Source organism: Cephus cinctus, unplaced genomic scaffold (genome assembly GCF_000341935.2).
Source record: "Cephus cinctus unplaced genomic scaffold, Ccin1 Ccin1_scaffold0767, whole genome shotgun sequence".
NCBI lineage: Eukaryota > Metazoa > Arthropoda > Insecta > Hymenoptera > Cephidae > Cephus > Cephus cinctus.
In genome coordinates this window covers 325,709-345,522 of record NW_014333372.1, presented here as the reverse complement: position 1 = coordinate 345,522, position 19,814 = coordinate 325,709, and the positions used below count along the sequence as shown (strand labels likewise).

Genomic DNA, 19,814 nt, shown 5'->3' with positions numbered 1-19,814 from the left:
CTATTTACCCCATTGCAAAGCCAAGAGTTTCGGTTGCTCCTCCTCGACGAGGAACGGGAGCAGAGCGATCGATCGAGTATTACACATTTTGAGGAGTACGAGGAGCGTTACTCCCCTTTGTAAACGAACGACTTCATGTTGAAAAACAGCCCTAATGCAGTACTAATGATCGACAAGGGCAAACACGCAAGGCAACTCGTAGTTAGGTACAAGTACTTATTATTATTTCCGATGGAGTCCCAAAAGTTCGCACTGCGGTTCCTGCAGGAGACACTGTGGCGTCGTTTAATCGGGAACTCTTGAACCGTCCCTCGTCTCTTCTGTCAGCGCCATTTTCTTCCATTTTGTTTCATCTCCCGCAAACAAATAAGAACACAAGGCAACAAAGGGCCGGTAGTGGTTACTACTAGTCAACCTCCGTGATCTTGAATCCAACCTGTCTCCCCACGTGAATGTCTTTCTCCATTTATTTCGTAGCTTTTATCGCTTCAGAAAACCTAACAGGAATTCTCACGCAGCTACATAAAAATCCGTCCATCAATTCTCACCCCGGAAAACGGCACGCATGGTTAAGTAAAGCGTGGGAATTCCGAGTTGAATATTAAATAAGGAAAGAAGTACGTAGAGACGGATAATAATTCTCTATGAGAATTTGCCGATAACTCAAGAGCTATTAAATATAATCGGCATTGTCTATTGTAATCGAAGAAAGGTTCGCGCTGCTAATGTAACGCGATAACCTATGACTATTCAGTATTATTGAATACACAGTCATCATTTGATGCGTCTGTCGGTATGAAATTTCGATACCGCTCGAAATAACCTCCAATTCGAATGGGATCACCTGCATTAATCCATACGTGACGATACGTGAGATATAAATTCAGTCCCGCGTCAACGATGTAGACTTGAAATTGTTATGAAAAAACATTTTTTAGCCTACCTCAAAATTTCTTCACACGTATTTCTTATTCCATCGTGACATGCTGGTTAACGGGGCGCAATTGATAAAGGTTGCCAATGGAAGACGTCAGACAGTCGTTCTGCAACTTATTCTGATTCTAACGGAGGTGTCAATCTGGACCACGGCGAACATTGCGGCTTAACTAGACTTTTCAACGAAGCGGCGAACCGCGAGTTTTACCAACGAGTTACAGGAGAACCATTGCCGTATCTTTTTTTATTTCAAGTATTTCTATCCGCGGGGAACTTACATGCATATATCAACGTTCAGGTTTCCCTTTCTCCTTCATTCTTTCTGAAAGCCTCTTTCAGCGACCAGCGGTTTTCATGAGTAACGTCGAATCAGCACCGAGAACTTTTTTTACTTACGGAGGAGATTCGTCGCGTTGCAGATTTCGTCACTTCGTTGATAAAAATACATTTTCATCGGCTTATAGAAAATTCTACTGGCAACGTCAGCGGGGAAGGAGGGTGATTATACCCTTCAATGTTGGCAGCTTGCCCGAAACCACTTCGACCTCTCTTTCGTTGTACTTTATTTTCGAAGATAGTCGCCATCTTTTTTTCTCACAGTTGATACTACGATGATGCTATCCTCTTTAACTGCCAGGTGGCTTAAACTTTAAACTCTTGCCAAGCATTTAGAGTCGAAATGATTTCTGGAGTTTTCATTTGGAATTCATTCGCGTGCATCAGTTCTTTCAACTGAATCACGCTAATGGTGTCGCTTCAATGTTTTTGGGAATATACGTATACATTGTATGGGTACCGCATACCAGCACTGTATCATCCTTAAGCATTTGCCCAACTATTTATTAAAAATTTCTGGCGAACAAGGTATCAACGCTGTTACATGTAATTGCATGTAATACGTATCCTTCAAGACGCGCAGCATGTATAACAAGAAAAACTTCAGCCATTAAAACTTTTAAAATTGTATAAAAAACATATATAATATGAATACGTATAGCTATGTATGTTTTCATGTAACTCCTCATAAAGTAGTAGTCCGTGCTATAAGTAAAATATATAAAACCTTTACCAGACCTTTGCTACCCTGCTATATGAAATTGAGTAACACAATATAACAAGAGCCTTAACAAGGACATAATATCCATGCCTTTCGTTGTCAGCTTGAAATCCACGTCTCTATGCTATTTTGTATTAAAAATTGCAACTGTTAAATGTTTATAATGATAAACAATAATAGTTATAATCGCGACGTATGTATGGTAATATCAAGAGATTTATTGCACGTAAAGGAGGGAATAAAACTGATTCAAAAGAAAATTTACCGTTTCCAAATTTTCGAAAGTAAACTATTCGTTTTTGGGGTCTCGACGCTTTTAAAAAAAGGAAATCACTAGAATTGTGCGCGCAATCAGAATTCTTTGAGCTCTAATTATTGTTTACCGCTTAGATTTCTAGTGCAGAGAACGTTACGTTTTAACAATATCGCACGTGCACCATTTTAACGCCAATTCTAGATTAACGTCCAACAATCATCCACGTTATCTGTAGAAAAATGTCAATTACAATTTGGAACGGATCAGTTCAATTTTTTTAGCCGCACGCTTTTGCAGATCTGGCAGTTTCATTGCCAAACCCATATTTCCTTGTATCTTGACCTTTCCTTGAAAGAATGCCTTTTGTGGGTTTAATTTTCCGGATATAAAGTCCACGATGTCAGTGTCGCTGATGGTGAATGTCACATCGGGTTTTAGTTTTCCATTGTACTCGACGCTACCTTTTCCGGTTTTGGCATTCACTACCCAGTAACCTTCAGCACCACCTGGACCGTTAGTAACTTTGAATCCGTAGATACCACGGACTCTTTCGATCAAACCGTCCTCATCTTCCTGCATGGCTATCTCCAGGGCTTTGAAAAGAATGTTAGCCTTGAAACTATCTGGATTGACCTGCGCATTTACGTTATTTGCACGCACAGTATTTCTTGGGAAACCTAAACGATATAGAGCAACTACAACAGCACCGCCAAGACCTATGTTGTGTTGCAGAGCTAACTTGGCTCCAGGAACTTGACGCTTTCCGGCTTCACCTCGAAGTTGCCAGCATAATTCAGAACATTGGGCTAATCCTGTGGCACCCAACGGATGCCCTTTGGAAATTAGACCTCCGCTGGGGTTAATGACATACTTTCCACCGTAGGTATTGTTTCCTGAGTCGATAAGTTCACCTGCTTTACCTGGTGCACAAAGACCCAGAGCTTCGTATGTTATTAACTCATTTGCAGAAAAACAATCATGCAACTCGACTACGTCTACATCAGACGGCTTGTATCTTGTATTACTAAAGACGCGTTCTGCTGCTCTTCGTGTCATATCGTATCTGCAATTGCATACCGATGTCAAAATTCGTTATTTATAAGAAATAAAAGGATTTTTTTTATAAAAAGAGATTGATGTACTCACCCAACGAGTTTTATAGTGCTTCGTTCAGAAAATGTTGATGGGAGATCGGTAGCCATTTCCATTGCAACAATTTCCACAGCTTGCGATTCTAAATGATGCTTTCGTACAAATTCTTCATTCACTACTATCACTGCAGCAGCACCATCAGAAGTGGGACAGCATTGTAATTTTGTGAGTGGTCCAAATACTGTAGGAGATTTAAGAATTTGCTCCAGAGTATATTTCTCTTGGAATTGGGAGTAAGGATTGTTGACGGAATGTAAGTGATTTTTGTATGCAATTTTAGCAAAATGTTCAGGTTTCGTGCCATACTTTTTCATATGTTCAATTCCAGCATTACCAAATAGTTGAGCAGTAATAGGGCTTTCGTTGATACCTAAAAATCATATACATAATTTTGTAACTAGAGGTTCCTAGCATAGGGTCTCATACTGTTTCAATGTATCTGCTCACCAGCAATATCTGCCATAAGTTCTACATGCTTATCCATAGGGTTCGTTCTATCCATGAATTTAGGTGCCAGAGAACCACGTTCCATTTTCTCAAAGCCAAGTGCCAAAACACAATCAGCTGATCCACCCTCAACAAGTTGTTTAGCCATCAACAGAGCAGTGGACCCAGTTGAACAGTTGTTATTGACATTGTACACTGGACAACCCGTAAGTCCAATTTCATACAATGCTCGCTGACCACAAGTAGAATCTCCGTAAACATAGCCAACGCATGCTGCCTTCACTTCATCATAAGAAATGCGTGCATCCTGTAGTGCCTTGGTAACCGCCTCTTTAGCCATAACAGGATAATCAAAATCATCCCGCCTTCCTGGCTTTTCAAATTTTGTCATTCCAACACCCACAACATAAACACTTCGTCTCTGTGCCATTTTAGAGCAAGAATTCGTTTATTGTTAATGTCCTATAACCAAAAAATCAATTTAAGAATATTAATATTCAGTTACGAGAAATTTCATCACACGATCTACAGTTTACCATCAATAGATCTATAATAAACAATATACTAGACTTTTACAACAGTTACCTAATATTGCAGAACTAAGAAAGCAGCTAGAACCAAGTTATGATTCTTCAGCAAATAACTGTACGTTACGAAAATCTGAATGTATGATAGAAAGATATGATCTGCAATTTTGCGCGTTTACTTCTGGACATTGAACCTTTCCACGTAGAAACGTGATGTCTACATTAGGTGACCGAGCTGTATTTCCTCCTGGTGTTTTTACCGATTTTCCTGGAGCAACGGTTGTCGTCTGCGGTGCCTTGTCTCTCATCACGGATGTCGCGTGCGAGCTAATCTACATTAACTTATCGCAATCTATTATCCGAATTTCGATTCACTTTCATGAGGAAAATTCTATGTACCTATTCCGTTCCAATTTCTAATATGAGGCTCCCACGCAAGATCCTACTCTTTGAAATTCTAAGCAGGAAGGAGTGACGCTTCTTAAAATAACGTACTCGGTTGACATAAGGTGTCAAGGCGCCGTTTCAAATACTGTTGCCCGAATAAACGTATGTCCCGTTCAAGAGTACAGCGGAAGCTATGCAAAATCTCCGTGTATTTTCAGCTTTTATTTATACTGCATACTCTCGATTTACAAGTAGACAGAATGTTATTTAGTTGCGGAGAATCGAGTTAATGGGGCAGCGTCGAACAAAGCCATCCAACGAAAATAGAAAATAATGCGAGTTTCGTAAATCTGACTTTCCCTACATCTCGAGTAGAGTCATAGTTTTACGTTGTTAATCAGCTCACAGTTAATTCCTGAAGAAGACTGGTAAATTCTGCGCGATGTAGAAGATCGCAATCGGCAATCGGCGCAGCGTGTCTTCTTAGGGCAGATGCGTGCGCGCGCGCGCATCCAAGTTTAGACACAAAGAAAAAGCCGAGTTTAAAAGGAGTTCGTTGGCTCGCTGTGATTCATTTGGTCGGCAACGGTATAAGCAGAAGGACACTGAGTTTTTTTACAAAGTGAATTTGAAAAGGGACGCTCCAAAGGGAAAGGCACCCTTGGGAAACGATGTCGTTCTACATAAAATTGTCGCCTTATTCGGCACAAAGAGAGGCAGTGTATAAGGAGTAGCTATTATTATACATCAGGTTGTTTTGATTTAGAATCTCATCGAGGATTAGAGGAAAAAAAGGGCTTATTCCTGACTTTATTCTCGTCGACCTCGCAGCGTCAGTTGGCTTTACGAATGCCATGCGAGGTAAACACCGAAATCACGAGTCGCTCTCAGTTTAGAGTTATTCGAACAGAGAATAGAAGTTCTTTCTGGTTTTCAAGAAGGCGAAGCCCGAAAACGTGTAGGAAGCGGAAAACTTCGAGGGTAAATTTAGTCGAGGATTCAGATGCGAGTGCCTGGGAGAATGTTACGCCGTAACGAACGAAACGATGTGAGAATCCGAGAAGAACTGCGTCCAACTTTGCGACGATTCAACAATCATCAACAGCATCAAGTGGAGTCGCGAATTACATTTCGTAGAGGCATCGGTCATCACGGGAGTCTAGCTGCGCCGTCGCGTCGTTCTAGAATGAAAATGGACGCCTTTGCCCAAGATAAACAGAAGACTGAAGCACCAACCGGCCGTATCACGGAGATAGATGAAGAAAAACAGATATTTCAGCAGGTGGATCTCTTCTCCCTGGGATTCTCTAGGTTTGAAGAAATTCGCAGACAAGGAAAGCTTTGTGATGTCACGCTTAAGGTAAATGTCACATCCGTAGCCTCTTATTTATTTACAATTTTTTAAAAAGTTGTTTGTAGTATCAATTTTTCTTGCTATATTTCTTGATAATGTTTAGGTGGATGATCAGAGCTTCAGTGCCCACAGGATAGTCCTTGCCGTAATGATTCCCTACTTTAAAGCAATGTTCCTTAATAATATGATGGAGAGCAAACAAAAAGATATCACTTTGCAAGGGATCGACGCCATGTAAGTCAATGTCAACTTTGGCCAAGGTCCAAGAGGTTCTTCACTCTAATGACTAAGGGATATTTTTCTTTACATTGTAGTGCAGCAGAGGCGCTCATCAATTTTGCATATAGTGGTCGCATCACATTAACCAACAATAATGTACAGAGTATTATGGTAGGTGCTGCATTTTTTCAACTTCTCAAAGTTAAAGATGCTTGCGCAGATTTTTTAAAGAGGAGATTTCATCCTCAAAATGCTTTGGGCATTCGACGGTTTGCTGATACTTTAAGCTGTGCTCCACTCATGGTAGACGCAGACAAATATATTCAACAGTATTTTCATGAAGTGGCATTGGCTGATGAGTTTTTCAGTCTGACATATTTGGAGCTTAAGGAGCTGGTTTCCAGGGACGAGCTACATGTTGTTTCAGAAGAGAAAGTTTTTGAAGCTGTTATGAGATGGATTAAGTATGACAGTGAAAGCAGAGTCATTTATTTACCAGAATTATTATCTCTTGTCAGATTGCCTCTACTCACACCTCATTATCTAGCTGACCATATAGCAAAAGAGGAACTTATCAGAAGTTCTCATCAATGCAGGTACTTACACGATTGTTTTTCCCTACTTTTGTAAGAAATTGACATCATTAAATCATTTATTATTTTAGGGATTTATTAGATGAAGCGCGAGATTATCATTTAATGCCAGAAAGGCGTCATTTGGTACAAACATTTCGATCACGTCCAAGGTGCTGCAATTATATGATGGGACATATTTTTGCAGTCGGTGGACTTACCAAGTATGGTGATTCATTGAGTACAGTTGAAGTGTACGATCCTTTCATTGGTAAGTATTAGACTTGTTTGACTCTTGATAAAAGCCATATGTTTATAATCACGTCAATGTGTGTCTCCACAGAAAAATGGCAGACCTCTGAAGCCATGATGATGTTAAGAAGTAGAGTAGGTGTAGCTGTACATAAAAATAAATTATATGCATTTGGTGGCTACAATGGCCTCGAAAGGCTGGCTACTGTCGAGGTATACGATCCAGCTGTAAAGAGTTGGAAAATTATAGCCCCAATGCACTGTAAACGAAGGTCTTTATTTTCTCCTAATGTAATGCATATATACGCAAAAAGAATCTTCTGTAATCTAATCTTTTGAAAATTTCCAACAGTGCCGTAGGTACAGCGGCTTTAAATAACTATTTATATGTATGTGGTGGTTATGATGGTATATCATCGTTAAACACAGTTGAAAGATATTGTCCAGAGAAAGATAAATGGAGGATGATAAGTCCAATGAATAAATATCGCTCAGCTGGCGGAGTCGTCGCTTTCCAAGGATGCATTTACGCTCTTGGCGGACATGACGGCCTCTCTATATTCGATTCGGTAAATAACATATTTTTAATATTCTCATTAACTTTTTTTATGATTTAATTATTTTTATTTGCTACTTCAGGTGGAGAGGTATGATCCCAAAATAGGCGTCTGGACATCTGTGAAGTCCATGTTGACCAGAAGGTGCAGATTAGGCGTCGCGACGCTTAATGGAAAACTCTACGTCTGCGGTGGCTACGACGGATCAACTTTTTTACAATCCGTCGAAGTCTATGATCCAGTTTCTGACAAGTGAGTATATATATTTTTAACGAAATTAGTATTTGCTTCTTCACACTCTGAAGACACAGGCCACTAATTGGTTTTCGGAGTAACGAAATTCCATAATTACGCAATATCAATGAATCATTCCTTTTGCTATATCAATTCAGTGCATTTTTGATCTTCGCCGTTAATATTGGCTTGGACTTAACGCTCAAAAGTATCTACGCTTTGCTGGTTATGCTATTTACTGAAGACAGCGCACAAATTCCGGTAAGGAACTTTGCTGTCCGGATGCTGCAGAATGTTACTAACAAAATATTCTTCTATTTGTTTTATTTATTTTGAGCGTGTTTTTTCACTGCTAATCAACATCCGATTCCTTGATATTAAAATCTGAAGATATTACATATAGTATTTCTTATTTAGGTGGAACTATGTGGCGCCAATGAACGTAATGCGAAGTCGTGCCGCTTTGGTGGCTAATATGGGAAAACTATGGGCAATTGGCGGTTACGATGGCGTCTCTAATCTCTCAACTGTTGAAGTTTATGATCCAGAAGCAGATTCTTGGTCCTTCGCTGCCTCGATGTGCGCGCACGAGGGCGGCGTAGGCGTTGGTGTGATACCGATATGTTGAGTTTGGCGGATTTTATATTAACGCTTTTATTTATTTTTTTTTTATTGAAACCTACGCTAACTGTTTTTAATTTAAAGAATGTTACATAGGCTGTAGTGGCAAGCGAGACCTTTTAATTTATTAACAGAAGAATCTATTAAAGAAGAATGACTCGAGGTAACGAACGAAAAATTGAGTATATTCTGAGTGTTAAGAATACATTTCTTAGTGAACACAATTTTACAAGAAAAGTTTTTCTTAGCCTCTTAGATCCAGATTTGAGCTAGGGTATCCAATAAAAAACCGAGGTATATTTGTGGTTTGTCCACCCGTTCAATGTTTTTTTTTAGAGTTCACTAACAATACAATCCTTAGCAAATCATACGTGCTTTTTCATAAAATCACGATACATGCATAAAAATAGAAGAGTAAAATATATTTCACTGTTGAACCATGCATGTGTACAGTTTGGAATACGAATTTTTAAACCATTGTTTTCGATGTAAGAAAAAATATTGAACTCGTGAATCGAGTACAAGTTCCACTTTTGTATAAGTCGATTGGCCTGATTGGCCTAGTATCATTAGTGGAAAGAATGATAAGCTGGACAACAAAGATTAATGTAACGATAAAAAAAGACGTGAAGAAGAAAGAAATTATTGATCTCATTTTATATTTCTGATACTACGTAATTTGTAATTAAGTTCTGTGTCGTTTATAGGAGAAATACAGACTTTGGCTCATTGCCAACTACGCTCTATGATAATTCACTTGTGCTTCTATTCTATTATTATTCACTGTAATTTATCTTGTTCAATAGTAATTGATTAGTTATTATTGTCGTTTGGTCCACGATGGCACTGGCTACTACTAGCGTTGGTTCAAACTTTTATTAGAATTGTCTGGTTGTGCATCATCTCCTTTATGATTTCTAATAACGTACTTATTATTTTAAGATAATTGTCTTGACCAACATTAAAATCAGACTCTGCTGTTATCGTAGAACGATTTCGACTATTTCTTATATTCTCAGATTGTTGTTCATCCGATAAGGACTAAATGACTGTATGTACAAGATCCCTCAGTCTCTGTTAGGTTATCTGAGAGCACTGACTCTCGCCAGGGTTCTACCTGCATTAATGAAAATATGTGTAATTGTCAATTATATAACTATTAAGGAATTCCAGTAAAATTATTCTCAGGAGATATTATCGTCGTATTTGTTAAGTCTTCCCTTTGTGTGCTATTGTGTACACAATACGAAATAACTTGGAACGATTTGTCCGAGAACTTTTGTGATTTCTTGTACTAGTAATGCAGTCATCACGTGGACAGTCTTTTCTTGTTCTTATGATTGATTGTTTGTCTAAACTGGGTAACAAGTACAATAATTTCGATTACTATTTATATTTAAAAAAAATAGATATACGGTGACCAAAATCAAAATGGAGTATTGTATTTATAGTATCCTATGCAATAGTACAGTAGCAATCACGAGTTTCCTTCAGAATGTAATCAACGTAAATTCATTTATTTGAAAAGTATAAATTATTTACAGTGAGGTGGTATGCTGATAGACATATAGTTGTCTATCAGCAGCAGCAGGGATATGTGTTCTTGTAAGCAGTAACGTACAATCGAGTATTCTTGTATTTCTATCTATTGGAGTTTTATGCAAATTAACATTACTTCTTGTCGCATAGAAACTATTAGGCCGTGTCTACGTTGCGAGTAAATCGCATAGTTTGCATTTGCGCTTAGTCGTATCATTAAAATTAAAGAATCAGTCTTCAACGAAAGGAGGGATGAAAATTATTCTTTAAAAAATAATAATTACACATGTATATCTATACAGAGACATACAAATTAAATGATTCGTAGCTTCACACGTTAATCAAATGGGAATCGCTCTATGTTCTAATTAATGTTCTTACACTCTTTCTGTTTTGTTCATCGCGACAAAATATACCCTGGATGCGTAAATTACGCTAGAGTGGCGTATACGTATGTCAAAGGGCAATGAAAGAGATTCGTTCAATTCCATTGGAGCTAAAAATTATGACAGAGTATATGATACAGTCTTTGATAATAGTGATGAATTACTGAATGATCTTGTATACTATTTACAGATTGAGCGCAATATAAAATAAATATAACGTGACATGTAAATTGATCGAATCGAGACTGTTTAAAATATTGAGATATTATGCATTCTGACTAAGAAAAATTCGTGATGAAATTCATTGTCTCTTAGGAATTTTCGGAGATGACAAGACCAGTCATCTCGGTTGGCACATCACTGGAAGTTTCTATGGATAATAATCTATATTTATAATGAGAATAAATATATATATATATATATGTATATCGAGATCGTTTCAAACGCTCGTCTCTTTCTTGACGTTCTTCGGCACAGAATTATCATTCTGATATTCGTCTTCGTGCTTCAGCACCTCGACGTTCTCATCTGCGCAGCTCATCTGCTTCCTAGTGAATCTTTTCTCCTCGAACTCCATCCCCATGTCGCCATTTATATCTAAATGCTGTCTGACTATATTTAGGGAATCTTCCACGGTGGCGAGATCGGTCAAAGAATCGAAATCTTTGTCGAGGAAATTTAATGATGACAATCCATTCGCAGACGAAGCGTCGGGACGCTCTTCCACGTCGTTGATTTTCAAATCATTGTTTAAGACAGGTTGAAATTCAACTTGCTCGTTCGCACATGAACCGGAAGCACTATCGACGTCCAGTAAGGAATTAGAATAATTTGGACGTTCTTGCAACATCGCATAAGTATTGTCACTCGTCAAGCTGTTTATGTCGATCAGACTCTGCTGCGATCTGTCAATTGTTTTCCTGGAGCCTCGCACCCGGTCGTAGATATTTGAACTGGCGACACTTTGCAGATCCGTCAGAGAGGGTCGCGAATATTCGCAATTTTTTGAGCTCGTTAGCGAGCTCACATCGTTTAGGGATCTACGATAATTTCGTACCGGGATCAGATGATCTATAGGTAGACAATAGAGACTGTTCGAATGATTGAGTCTTTCGAAGGAACGTTTTGACTTCTGCTCATCCAGGTCGCTCATCTCATTCGCACTGGAGCATCGATCATTCTCTTCGGTTCTCTCTGGAGTTTCCCCAATTTCTGGTAAATTGTGGTCGCTCCTCTCGCTCGTCATCTGCGTGGACTCCATCTCGGAACTGTACTCCAGACTGCACTGCTGCGAGACATTCCTTAAGTGTTTCTCTTCTTCGGCCTTAGTACCCGGATCTGCGTTTAGGTCAGGATCCACTACTAATTCCGCTTCCGCATCGGATTCGTTTAGAGTGTTGTTATCATGTTTGTATTGAAGATGATGACGATGATAGAGCTTCCGTCGTGCCATGTCTCTTGGAAAAGTTGCTAGATGTTCCTCTGACTCCTGGGTGAGAAGACGATCGTTGTTAACTTTCTTAGTGCTTCGCGTTATATTCTCTTGGCCAATGACGAAGCGCTTGGCGACATTACGTTCCTCGGAGACGCTGCCTCCGCTATCCGAGAGGATGTTCACGTTCTTGCTGTCGTTGACAAGATTTACTTCGACGTGTATGTTCGTGTTGTTCACCTTGGCACTGCTGCTGAAGATGCTCCTCTCTATGTCCGTCTCGGTTTTATTTGGACGCGGAATGGAAATGCAACTACCTCCATCGCTCGTGGCACCGCCATCGCCTTGTTTCCTGGGACCCAGGGTGTTGTTCTTCGTATGACGTCGTTGCTTCTTAAAGAACTTTCTAGCGACGCCACTCTGGTGCGGGTTGTAAAACATCTCCACGCAGGCTGGAGTGGGCTCGGTGTAGGTTGTTACTGAGTTGTTTGATCTGTATTGTTGTCGATGTAACACCACAAGGTTGACGTTTGCAATCTTAGCACCTGGTGGACCCTCAGAAGAATTCAAATCGGCCCCTTTTAAGCTGTTGCAATTCTGGGACTTACTTGTGCGGGCTGAGGATCCAATGGAATTAGTATCTGAGATTACTTGGGTGGCTTGAGAATTTGACAATGGCGCCAAGTTTTGTACTAAAGGTTGTGCTGGTATCGCTGGACTCGTGTCGGACACGCTTCTTGTCCTGCAACATCTATTCTTCTTCTTCTTGAACCAGCAACGCATTCTGAGCCATTGCGATCCAACGTCTTTTCGTGCCATTCCGTAAAACAGTAGGACAAACATTCCTAAACTACTTGCCGAGATGGCGTAGAGGATAGCGAAGACGCTTTCTTCGTAAGGAACGTAGGGACTCAAAGGCTTTGCAGTAGCCGACGCCCCTGACGTCCATGTCATAAGGTAGAGAATTAAAATAATAATTTGACCCTTGAGTTGTGCTATTTGAGAATGCTCCAGGTCCTCCACTTCGGAAGAGACTGTTTGCGCGCTGTGTACACTGTTTCTATCCATATTTGGATTGGCATTAGGTTCCAGCAACTCTAGATCCATGTTTTCCGTAGCCTGAGTGCCCTCGGACAGCTGAGCATTCAGATCGACGTTCCTGATGGCGCATCTGATCAGCAGATGAAAAATCGTTAGGTACACGATGAGAATTGCTCCAGGAATAAACAAGGCCGCAAGAGCTGGACCGGACGTGAGAAAGCAGTGAGAGTAACTGGCGTATTCTCGAAGATTAATGGCACCGGATATTCCACAAATTATCAGTGCTATACCCCATCCAACCATATACAGTCCTAGTAATGGTTTTTGAATAGGTTGATCAGGCAGCTCGTCATCCGGGACGACATCCGCGTCGGATTTCGACAAACGTTTGTACATGTTGCTATAAAATCAGTTTAGTAAGGAACCTTTGAATGGCGATAACTAGAAATTCTCAAAAATCTTACCTGGCAGACATAGCCATCCACAGTAGACAACAAAGTGACAAATAGTGCAGGACCAAACCAACGCCCTGGCAAATTTGCACATTTTCTGTCTGGTGGATTCCAGCAGTGTAGAGAAAGCACAGAAGAGCTATGGCGATCCAAGTGTTCACTATGCAATGCTTCACTTTCTTTGGCATTATTATCGAAGCGTAGCAAATCATATACGTTACAGAAGTAAACGTGAGACAGACTATAGCTACGAAACTGCCAACGTATACTGCTGGATGGGAGTATTTAAATGTAGCTCCAGTCAGACTGAAATTAGTTGAATATTATTTAGCTTATAACTATTATCATTTGTATCGCAATGATTAATATGTCAAAACTGAATCTACCTGCCACCTTCTTCGTTGAGATAAGAAGTATCTTGGAGTAGGCCGTAATAGCCCAATCTATTGCAGTGAAAGACTATCAAATTGTTGACTAAATTTGATAACTGACATCCGTCACTGGTCCATCCACCAGATTCATTGAACTTAGTATCCCAAACCACAGGTTTTAGTTTACTACCAGCATAATGATAGAGTGGTGCTTTTAGCATTACGTAGACTGGCTCAGATAGATTTTCTACATCCACGCCGACTAAAAGTAAGTGAATAAATATTTAAAGAAAATCAATTAGAATCCTGTTAAAAATTACTAACTTAATTTACTGCCAATGACGCAAGAAGCGATATCCATTTTGTCATCGCTCAAAATTTTTGGGAAGAGCCTATTGTCGCTGTACATAGAAATCATCAACTGGTGAGCCACCATGACACCGTCCAACTGCTTCAACAATGATGCTGGCAGCTGAATGGATGCTTCAATCACTTTGTCTTTAGTGTTTATCAGAGCTGTCTTATTGCTGGTTGCGCAATGCAGGAGTTTCGTGTCTGCTGCATTACCGGCAGCTGCAGCATTGCTATACCAGGTACATGTTAGCCCCATGAAGTTTTCACGTTTTACACGAAACTCTTCAAGGGCCATATTGTTTTTATGAATCTGAATCGAAGGTGTGAATTCTGTAATTGTTTCTACAGCCTTAATCAATCTCGTGCAAGATTTATAATAATTCTCGGCCAACTTGAGCATGTCTTTAGGGAGATTCATAATAGCACTGACAATGTCAATCAGCATGATACCCAATTCCTTTTCCTCGATCAAAAAGTGCAGATAGTTTTCCACAGTCTGTATTATAAAATTGATTTCGATTGGATCAGTGAGTTTAGCTCCGTCGCCAGTATAGTTTTTAAACCTTTTAGCAGTTTCGAGTAAATTTCCTTTAGTCAAGGATAAATTCACTTTGGAAAATTGCTCAAGGACTTTGGTCGTGTGCGAGATATACGGACAGGGTTCAGTGTTCAGATCCTCCCAGTTTCCAGTTGCGTTGCATCGGTACGAGGCTCTTAAAGGAAATTGCATTAAGCCAGATAATCTGCTGCCTTCGCATGGCAATTCTACTTTCCAACCAACAACTGTTCTCGGCCATGCGTACATGCCTTTATTATTTCTGGTCACTGCTAATGGACAGTAACGAGTCTCGTCTGATATAACAATTACGCTGATGGCTTTTGATTTGTTTCCATAAACAGACACCAGCTGACAGTTCCACTGTCCGTTATGTTCTTCTGTTAGAGGAACAATGCTTAGAGAACTGTAAAAATTGCGACAATCAACTAGGCGATGACTTTTAGAAAATTGTTTCTTATTCTTATGTAACTAAGGAACTAATTAGTACCTGTCTACGATGCCACTGTCGGCCAAATGTCTATTCTCTACTTTTATGTTGGACAAGGTATTCCTGGGATCAGTATACGCGTCTTGTTCGAGAACTTCGTTCGTTATGTTAGGATTCCATAGCCAACTGAGTCGTGCATTTTTGTCTTCCGTAATACTGGGTGCTCGACATTTGAGCGTAATAGAATCTCCAGCGAAAACGACCTGGTTGTGACCTGGTCGTATTTCGATGGCAGGAGAGCTCAACTGACATTGCAGCTCTTCCGACAGACGGAGCTTTTTCATTGGCTGATTCCTGAGACTTGGCGGTGAGGCACATTTTGGTGGAGGACTGATTGGCAGAGAGAAGTTTTCATGATAAGATGGCAATTGAATAACTGTTCGAATTATGATCAAATGAGCCAATAATCTTACTTTAATTTAATAGAAGTATTGTGGATCCAGTTGCTGAACCAGTAGAGATTACAGTTACATTCCCAGGGATTGTTTGAGAGATCTCTGTGATAATAATTATTATTAACTTATAAAAATCAAGTTCAAACACCTAGTTTCCTTTTAATTTTACTCACAGCTGCTTCAGAGACTTCACTCCATGAAATGTACCTTCCTTCAATGTTTTTAAGCTATTCCCATTTAATTTCCTATAAGACACGACTTGTATTTATCAAATAGAACTAACACTTCTCTTTCGTGGAATGTATACGCAAGATATAAAAATACGTACACCAAACATTAGGTTGAATGATATAAATAAATATATAAATTGGCAAATGAAAAAAATGAACTTACAAGCGCTCTAAGGCCAGCAAATTATGAAATAAAGATGGTTCCACTGCGCTTATTTTGTTGCCTGACAAATCACTGGCAAAAAAGCAGAAAGCATATGAGTAAAATATGTATATAGTATAAGAACAATAATCTTGGTTCACTTACAGTCTCTTGAGATTCTGCAATTTTTTGAACGTATGAGTATCAATTGTAGAAATCTGATTATCACTAAGATCTCTGAAAAAAGTATTGAAATATATAGAAATGAATATTCTTAATAATAAAGTAAAATGAGTGCTTACAATCTCTCCAAGCTTTCTAGACCACGAAAGGACCCCTCATCTAAAGTAGTAATTTTATTAGAGGATAAGTCCAAACGTCTGAGGTTTGTTAAGTTTTGTAAAACATCAGATTCAATGGCATAGATATCATTTTTACTCAGGTCTCTGAAAGGTTGATAGGAAGCATAAATATGTATTCTGACGTTTCAGTGAATTGATTCAATGATGTAAACTTACAATTGGATCAATGCAACACTAATGTCATTAAAATCAAATTCTCTTATTTCTTGTATATGATCCTCGCACTTGACTTTTAACCATTCGGCTTGAGCACCTATTCTTTTGCAGGAACATTGCTGTGGACAAGGGTGGTTTCCAATAATGCCTGATGTTTGTATGAAAATCCAGAGTAAACAGAAAACTCTCATGATGGGTGGAAAAGGGCCTTGTACCTGAATGTAAATAAAGTATAACTTTAAGCCTTAACATAAACTATTATAATGTTATGTTCAAAAAGAGATAGGTCACCATACTCTATAAATAATATGGTAAACAGTGATCGGAGTAAGACCAGAAATGCTTGTGAATTGGGCCTGATTATGAGATAGATGAAGCACTAGAATTTATAGTTTAAAAAGAAATACATTTCATTAATGGAAATAATTGCATAGGATGTATAAGAACAGCAGAGAAAGACTTATGACACTGGAGCTACACACAAAAATAGATTCCAAGTTGGTGAGTGTTGGCAAGCATAAACAAAACACAGGAACTCGATTATTTATTTTAACAGCCATTGGCTCTAGAAAAGAACAAAGTGTAGGATATTCCATTCCCAAAAGTACAATTTCACTTACGGCCAAGGTGTTTGGTTGCGTCTTTCACATTGTTTCAAGACAGTTTTTTAATATCCCCGACAATCGAGGTTTGCTGACAGCCATGATAATCGAACACCGATCAACACCGAATCACAAACCATATTGATGAGTTAAACCAGAGATGAGTGGGGAGATGCACAACGCTCCGGTTTTAGGCCATACCAAAAACATGGCGCTGAATCTCAGCACTGAGTCCGGAAGTAGAGTTATGTGATCATAGCCTCCGTCGACAATGCGGATCCCGGCGTAGCCGAGCTAACGGCGATCACGAACGTATAGCTTGCCGGGCAGAGTCCTTCGCTACTTATCGCTGGTTCACAAAGCAACACAGAACGAGACAGCTCATCGGATATAGCCTGTAGTATATTGTGCACCGAGAGCGTTTCTGCACCGCGTATAAAGTTGAGGTTCCCGAGGCGAAGCCGAGGCGTTCTTGAAGAAAATACTTTTTTTCTTTGCAATCCTAAATTCGATCGCACAGTGTAAGCTCGGTAAGTTTAATATGACAAAAGCAAGCAACTCATGCCTGCCTACACCGAAGCGTATGATGCCACCAGCATATTTAATACATATTTTAACGATGTTGCGTAGCAGAACGATTGTTAAAACCTATCAGGAACTATAGAACTCCTTGAGAACTATTTAAAAAGCCGAAATTAATGTTTCAACAATAGGCTTTTTCAAAAGTTGTCGAGGAGTTCTATAGTGCCTGATAGGTTTTAACAATAGTTCTGCGTGGCCCTATGGCAATTCTAACTGTGCCAGCCTCTTCTATGGACCATTCTGAGTTTCTGCGCTACGGGATCCTTAAAAATTTCAACGAGAAAACCGTAGATCCAACCGTTTGCGCGATACAGCCCGCCGAAGGTGAAGTTTCGCGTATTTTCAGAATCCAAGAACGGGGATTCCTTGTACGTGGCCCTAACTTTGACTTTTGACATTTTTCTTATATAATTAATAAATTGGGAGTACTCACCGGAGCTGGTGCAGCTAATCCGAGAAGGCCGAGAACCGTATCCAGAGAACACTCGGGTGGGCACTTCACGTCCGGAACACGCTCTGCCACTAAAAAGATAACAGTAAGAGAGGCAGCTTTGTAAAATTTAGCCAGAGATGAGTAGGGAGATCCACAACGCTACGGTTCTAGGCGATACCAAAAAAATGGCGGTGAATCTCAGCAGTGAGTCCGGAAGTAGAGTTATGTGATCATAGCCTCCGTCGACAATGCGGATCCCGGCGTAGCCGAGCTAACGGCGATCACGAACGTATAGCTTGCCGGGCAGAGTCCTTCGCTACTTATCGCTGGTTCCCAAAGCAACACGTAGAACGAGACAGCTCATCGGATATAGCCTATAGTATATTGTGCACCGAGAGCGTTTCTGCGCCGCGTATAAAGTTGAGGTTCCCGAGGCGAAGCCGAGGGGTTCTTGAAGAAAATACTTTTTCTCTTTGCAATCCTAAATTCGATCGCACAGTGTAAGCTCGGTAAGTTTAATATGACAAAAGCAAGCAACTCATGCCTGCCTACACCGAAGCGTATGATGCCACCAGCATATTTAATACATATTTTACCCTTTGCCCATCTCCAACGGGGCGCCGGCATCTCACCCGAGCTTCTGCCGGTCAGTGGGGACGTCTCCGTCGGGTATTGTCGTCTGCCGGGTAACTCGCTACGTCGAGACCATCTCCCCACGGCAGATTCGAGCATCTCGACGTCAACTAAACGGATTGTTAAAACCTATCAGGAACTATAGAACTCCTTGAGAACTATTTAAAAAGCCGAAATTAATGTTTCAACAATAGGCTTTTTCAAAAGTTGTCGAGGAGTTCTATAGTGCCTGATAGGTTTTAACAATAGTTCTGCGTGGCCCTATGGCAATTCTAACTGTGCCAGCCTCTTCTATGGACCATTCTGAGTTTCTGCGCGTCGTCTGCCGGGTAACTCGCTACGTCGAGACCATCTCCCCACGGCAGATTCGAGCATCTCGACGTCAACTAAACGATAACGAAATCTTACGAGAGCGTTGGCATATCTATACGAATCAACCCGAGAGCATAGCTTCTCAGTAGGGTGGTGACTCGAAGGGAACCAGAAAGCGAGAACGTTATCTGAATCGGTACCCGGAGTCTCCTTGTGACCGTGAATCGAAAAACACGTCACAAAGCTTACCCATGTACCAGCGTATAAGTACATCTAGAATAATTGTGTGTAGTGTATTGCGCTAAGTATTTTATATAAATGTTAAGTATTAACGTGAAATCATGGAAACAATAATAATTGATAAGGAAAAGACAGATAAGGGTAGGGATAAGCTCAGGAGACTGCTACGAGCCTTATTAACGTCCCAGTGGCCCTGATGGTATTTTAGTTAATAAAAATCGACCACGACTGCCACCTCAATTTTTGGAAAGTACGTATTTTAATGGCATTACGTAGCAGAACTATTGTTAAAACCTATCAGGAACTATAGTCCAGCACACCTTGGCATAAGTGATGCCCCCCTACGACAAGTTTGTCAATAAAAACTCGTACAGGGTTCGTGAACGATGCTTTCGAGTGACGATGCAGGTTGATCGGTGCACGGCAATTGTTCGCATTTTAGGATATCGTTGACGCACCCTGTAATGCTCCTAAAGCCTACGTTTCATTAGCACAGCAGGGCTCTAAGTGCGTCTCTCTCGCACACATACGGATT

At 40.1% G+C, this 19,814-nt stretch overlaps 3 protein-coding genes across 7 annotated transcripts; 1 reads left to right on the top strand and 2 right to left on the bottom strand.

Moving 5' to 3' along the window:
• Window positions 1-1,749: 1,749 nt before the first annotated feature.
• On the bottom strand, window positions 1,750-4,773 carry LOC107270428 (non-specific lipid-transfer protein). Of its 2 annotated transcripts, none has more exons than XM_015745447.2 (4): window positions 4,636-4,773; window positions 3,849-4,310; window positions 3,396-3,771; window positions 1,750-3,312 (listed from the first exon to the last, which is right to left on the bottom strand). In XM_015745447.2, the coding sequence occupies exons 2-4, from the start codon at window positions 4,276-4,278 to the stop codon at window positions 2,496-2,498; spliced, it is 1,623 nt and encodes a 540-aa protein (XP_015600933.1). In that variant the 5' UTR covers window positions 4,279-4,310; window positions 4,636-4,773; the 3' UTR covers window positions 1,750-2,495. The 2 variants fall into 2 exon arrangements, with proteins under 2 accessions (XP_015600933.1, XP_015600932.1); XM_015745446.2 differs by having other exon boundaries at window positions 4,434-4,667.
• Window positions 4,774-4,953: 180 nt separating this feature from the next.
• LOC107270427 (kelch-like protein 18) lies at window positions 4,954-9,765 on the top strand. Of its 3 annotated transcripts, none has more exons than XM_015745445.2 (9): window positions 4,954-5,623; window positions 5,704-6,122; window positions 6,220-6,350; window positions 6,431-6,931; window positions 7,000-7,178; window positions 7,251-7,431; window positions 7,512-7,728; window positions 7,799-7,968; window positions 8,368-8,578. In XM_015745445.2, exons 2-9 carry the CDS (start codon window positions 5,766-5,768, stop codon window positions 8,576-8,578), a joined length of 1,947 nt encoding a protein of 648 aa, XP_015600931.1. In that variant the 5' UTR covers window positions 4,954-5,623; window positions 5,704-5,765. The 3 variants fall into 3 exon arrangements, with proteins under 3 accessions (XP_015600931.1, XP_015600930.1, XP_015600929.1); XM_015745444.2 differs by having other exon boundaries at window positions 5,701-6,122; XM_015745443.2 differs by having other exon boundaries at window positions 4,954-6,122; window positions 8,368-9,765.
• Window positions 9,766-10,067: 302 nt separating this feature from the next.
• LOC107270423 (adhesion G protein-coupled receptor A3) lies at window positions 10,068-17,325 on the bottom strand. Of its 2 annotated transcripts, XM_015745431.2 has the most exons (12): window positions 17,098-17,325; window positions 16,478-16,692; window positions 16,262-16,405; window positions 16,125-16,196; window positions 15,981-16,052; window positions 15,761-15,832; window positions 15,606-15,689; window positions 15,193-15,522; window positions 14,117-15,108; window positions 13,808-14,054; window positions 13,434-13,727; window positions 10,068-13,369 (listed from the first exon to the last, which is right to left on the bottom strand). In XM_015745431.2, the coding sequence occupies exons 2-12, from the start codon at window positions 16,666-16,668 to the stop codon at window positions 10,936-10,938; spliced, it is 4,932 nt and encodes a 1,643-aa protein (XP_015600917.1). In that variant the 5' UTR covers window positions 16,669-16,692; window positions 17,098-17,325; the 3' UTR covers window positions 10,068-10,935. The 2 variants fall into 2 exon arrangements, with proteins under 2 accessions (XP_015600917.1, XP_024943552.1); XM_025087784.1 differs by lacking the exon at window positions 15,981-16,052.
• Between the last annotated feature and the right edge of the window lie 2,489 nt (window positions 17,326-19,814).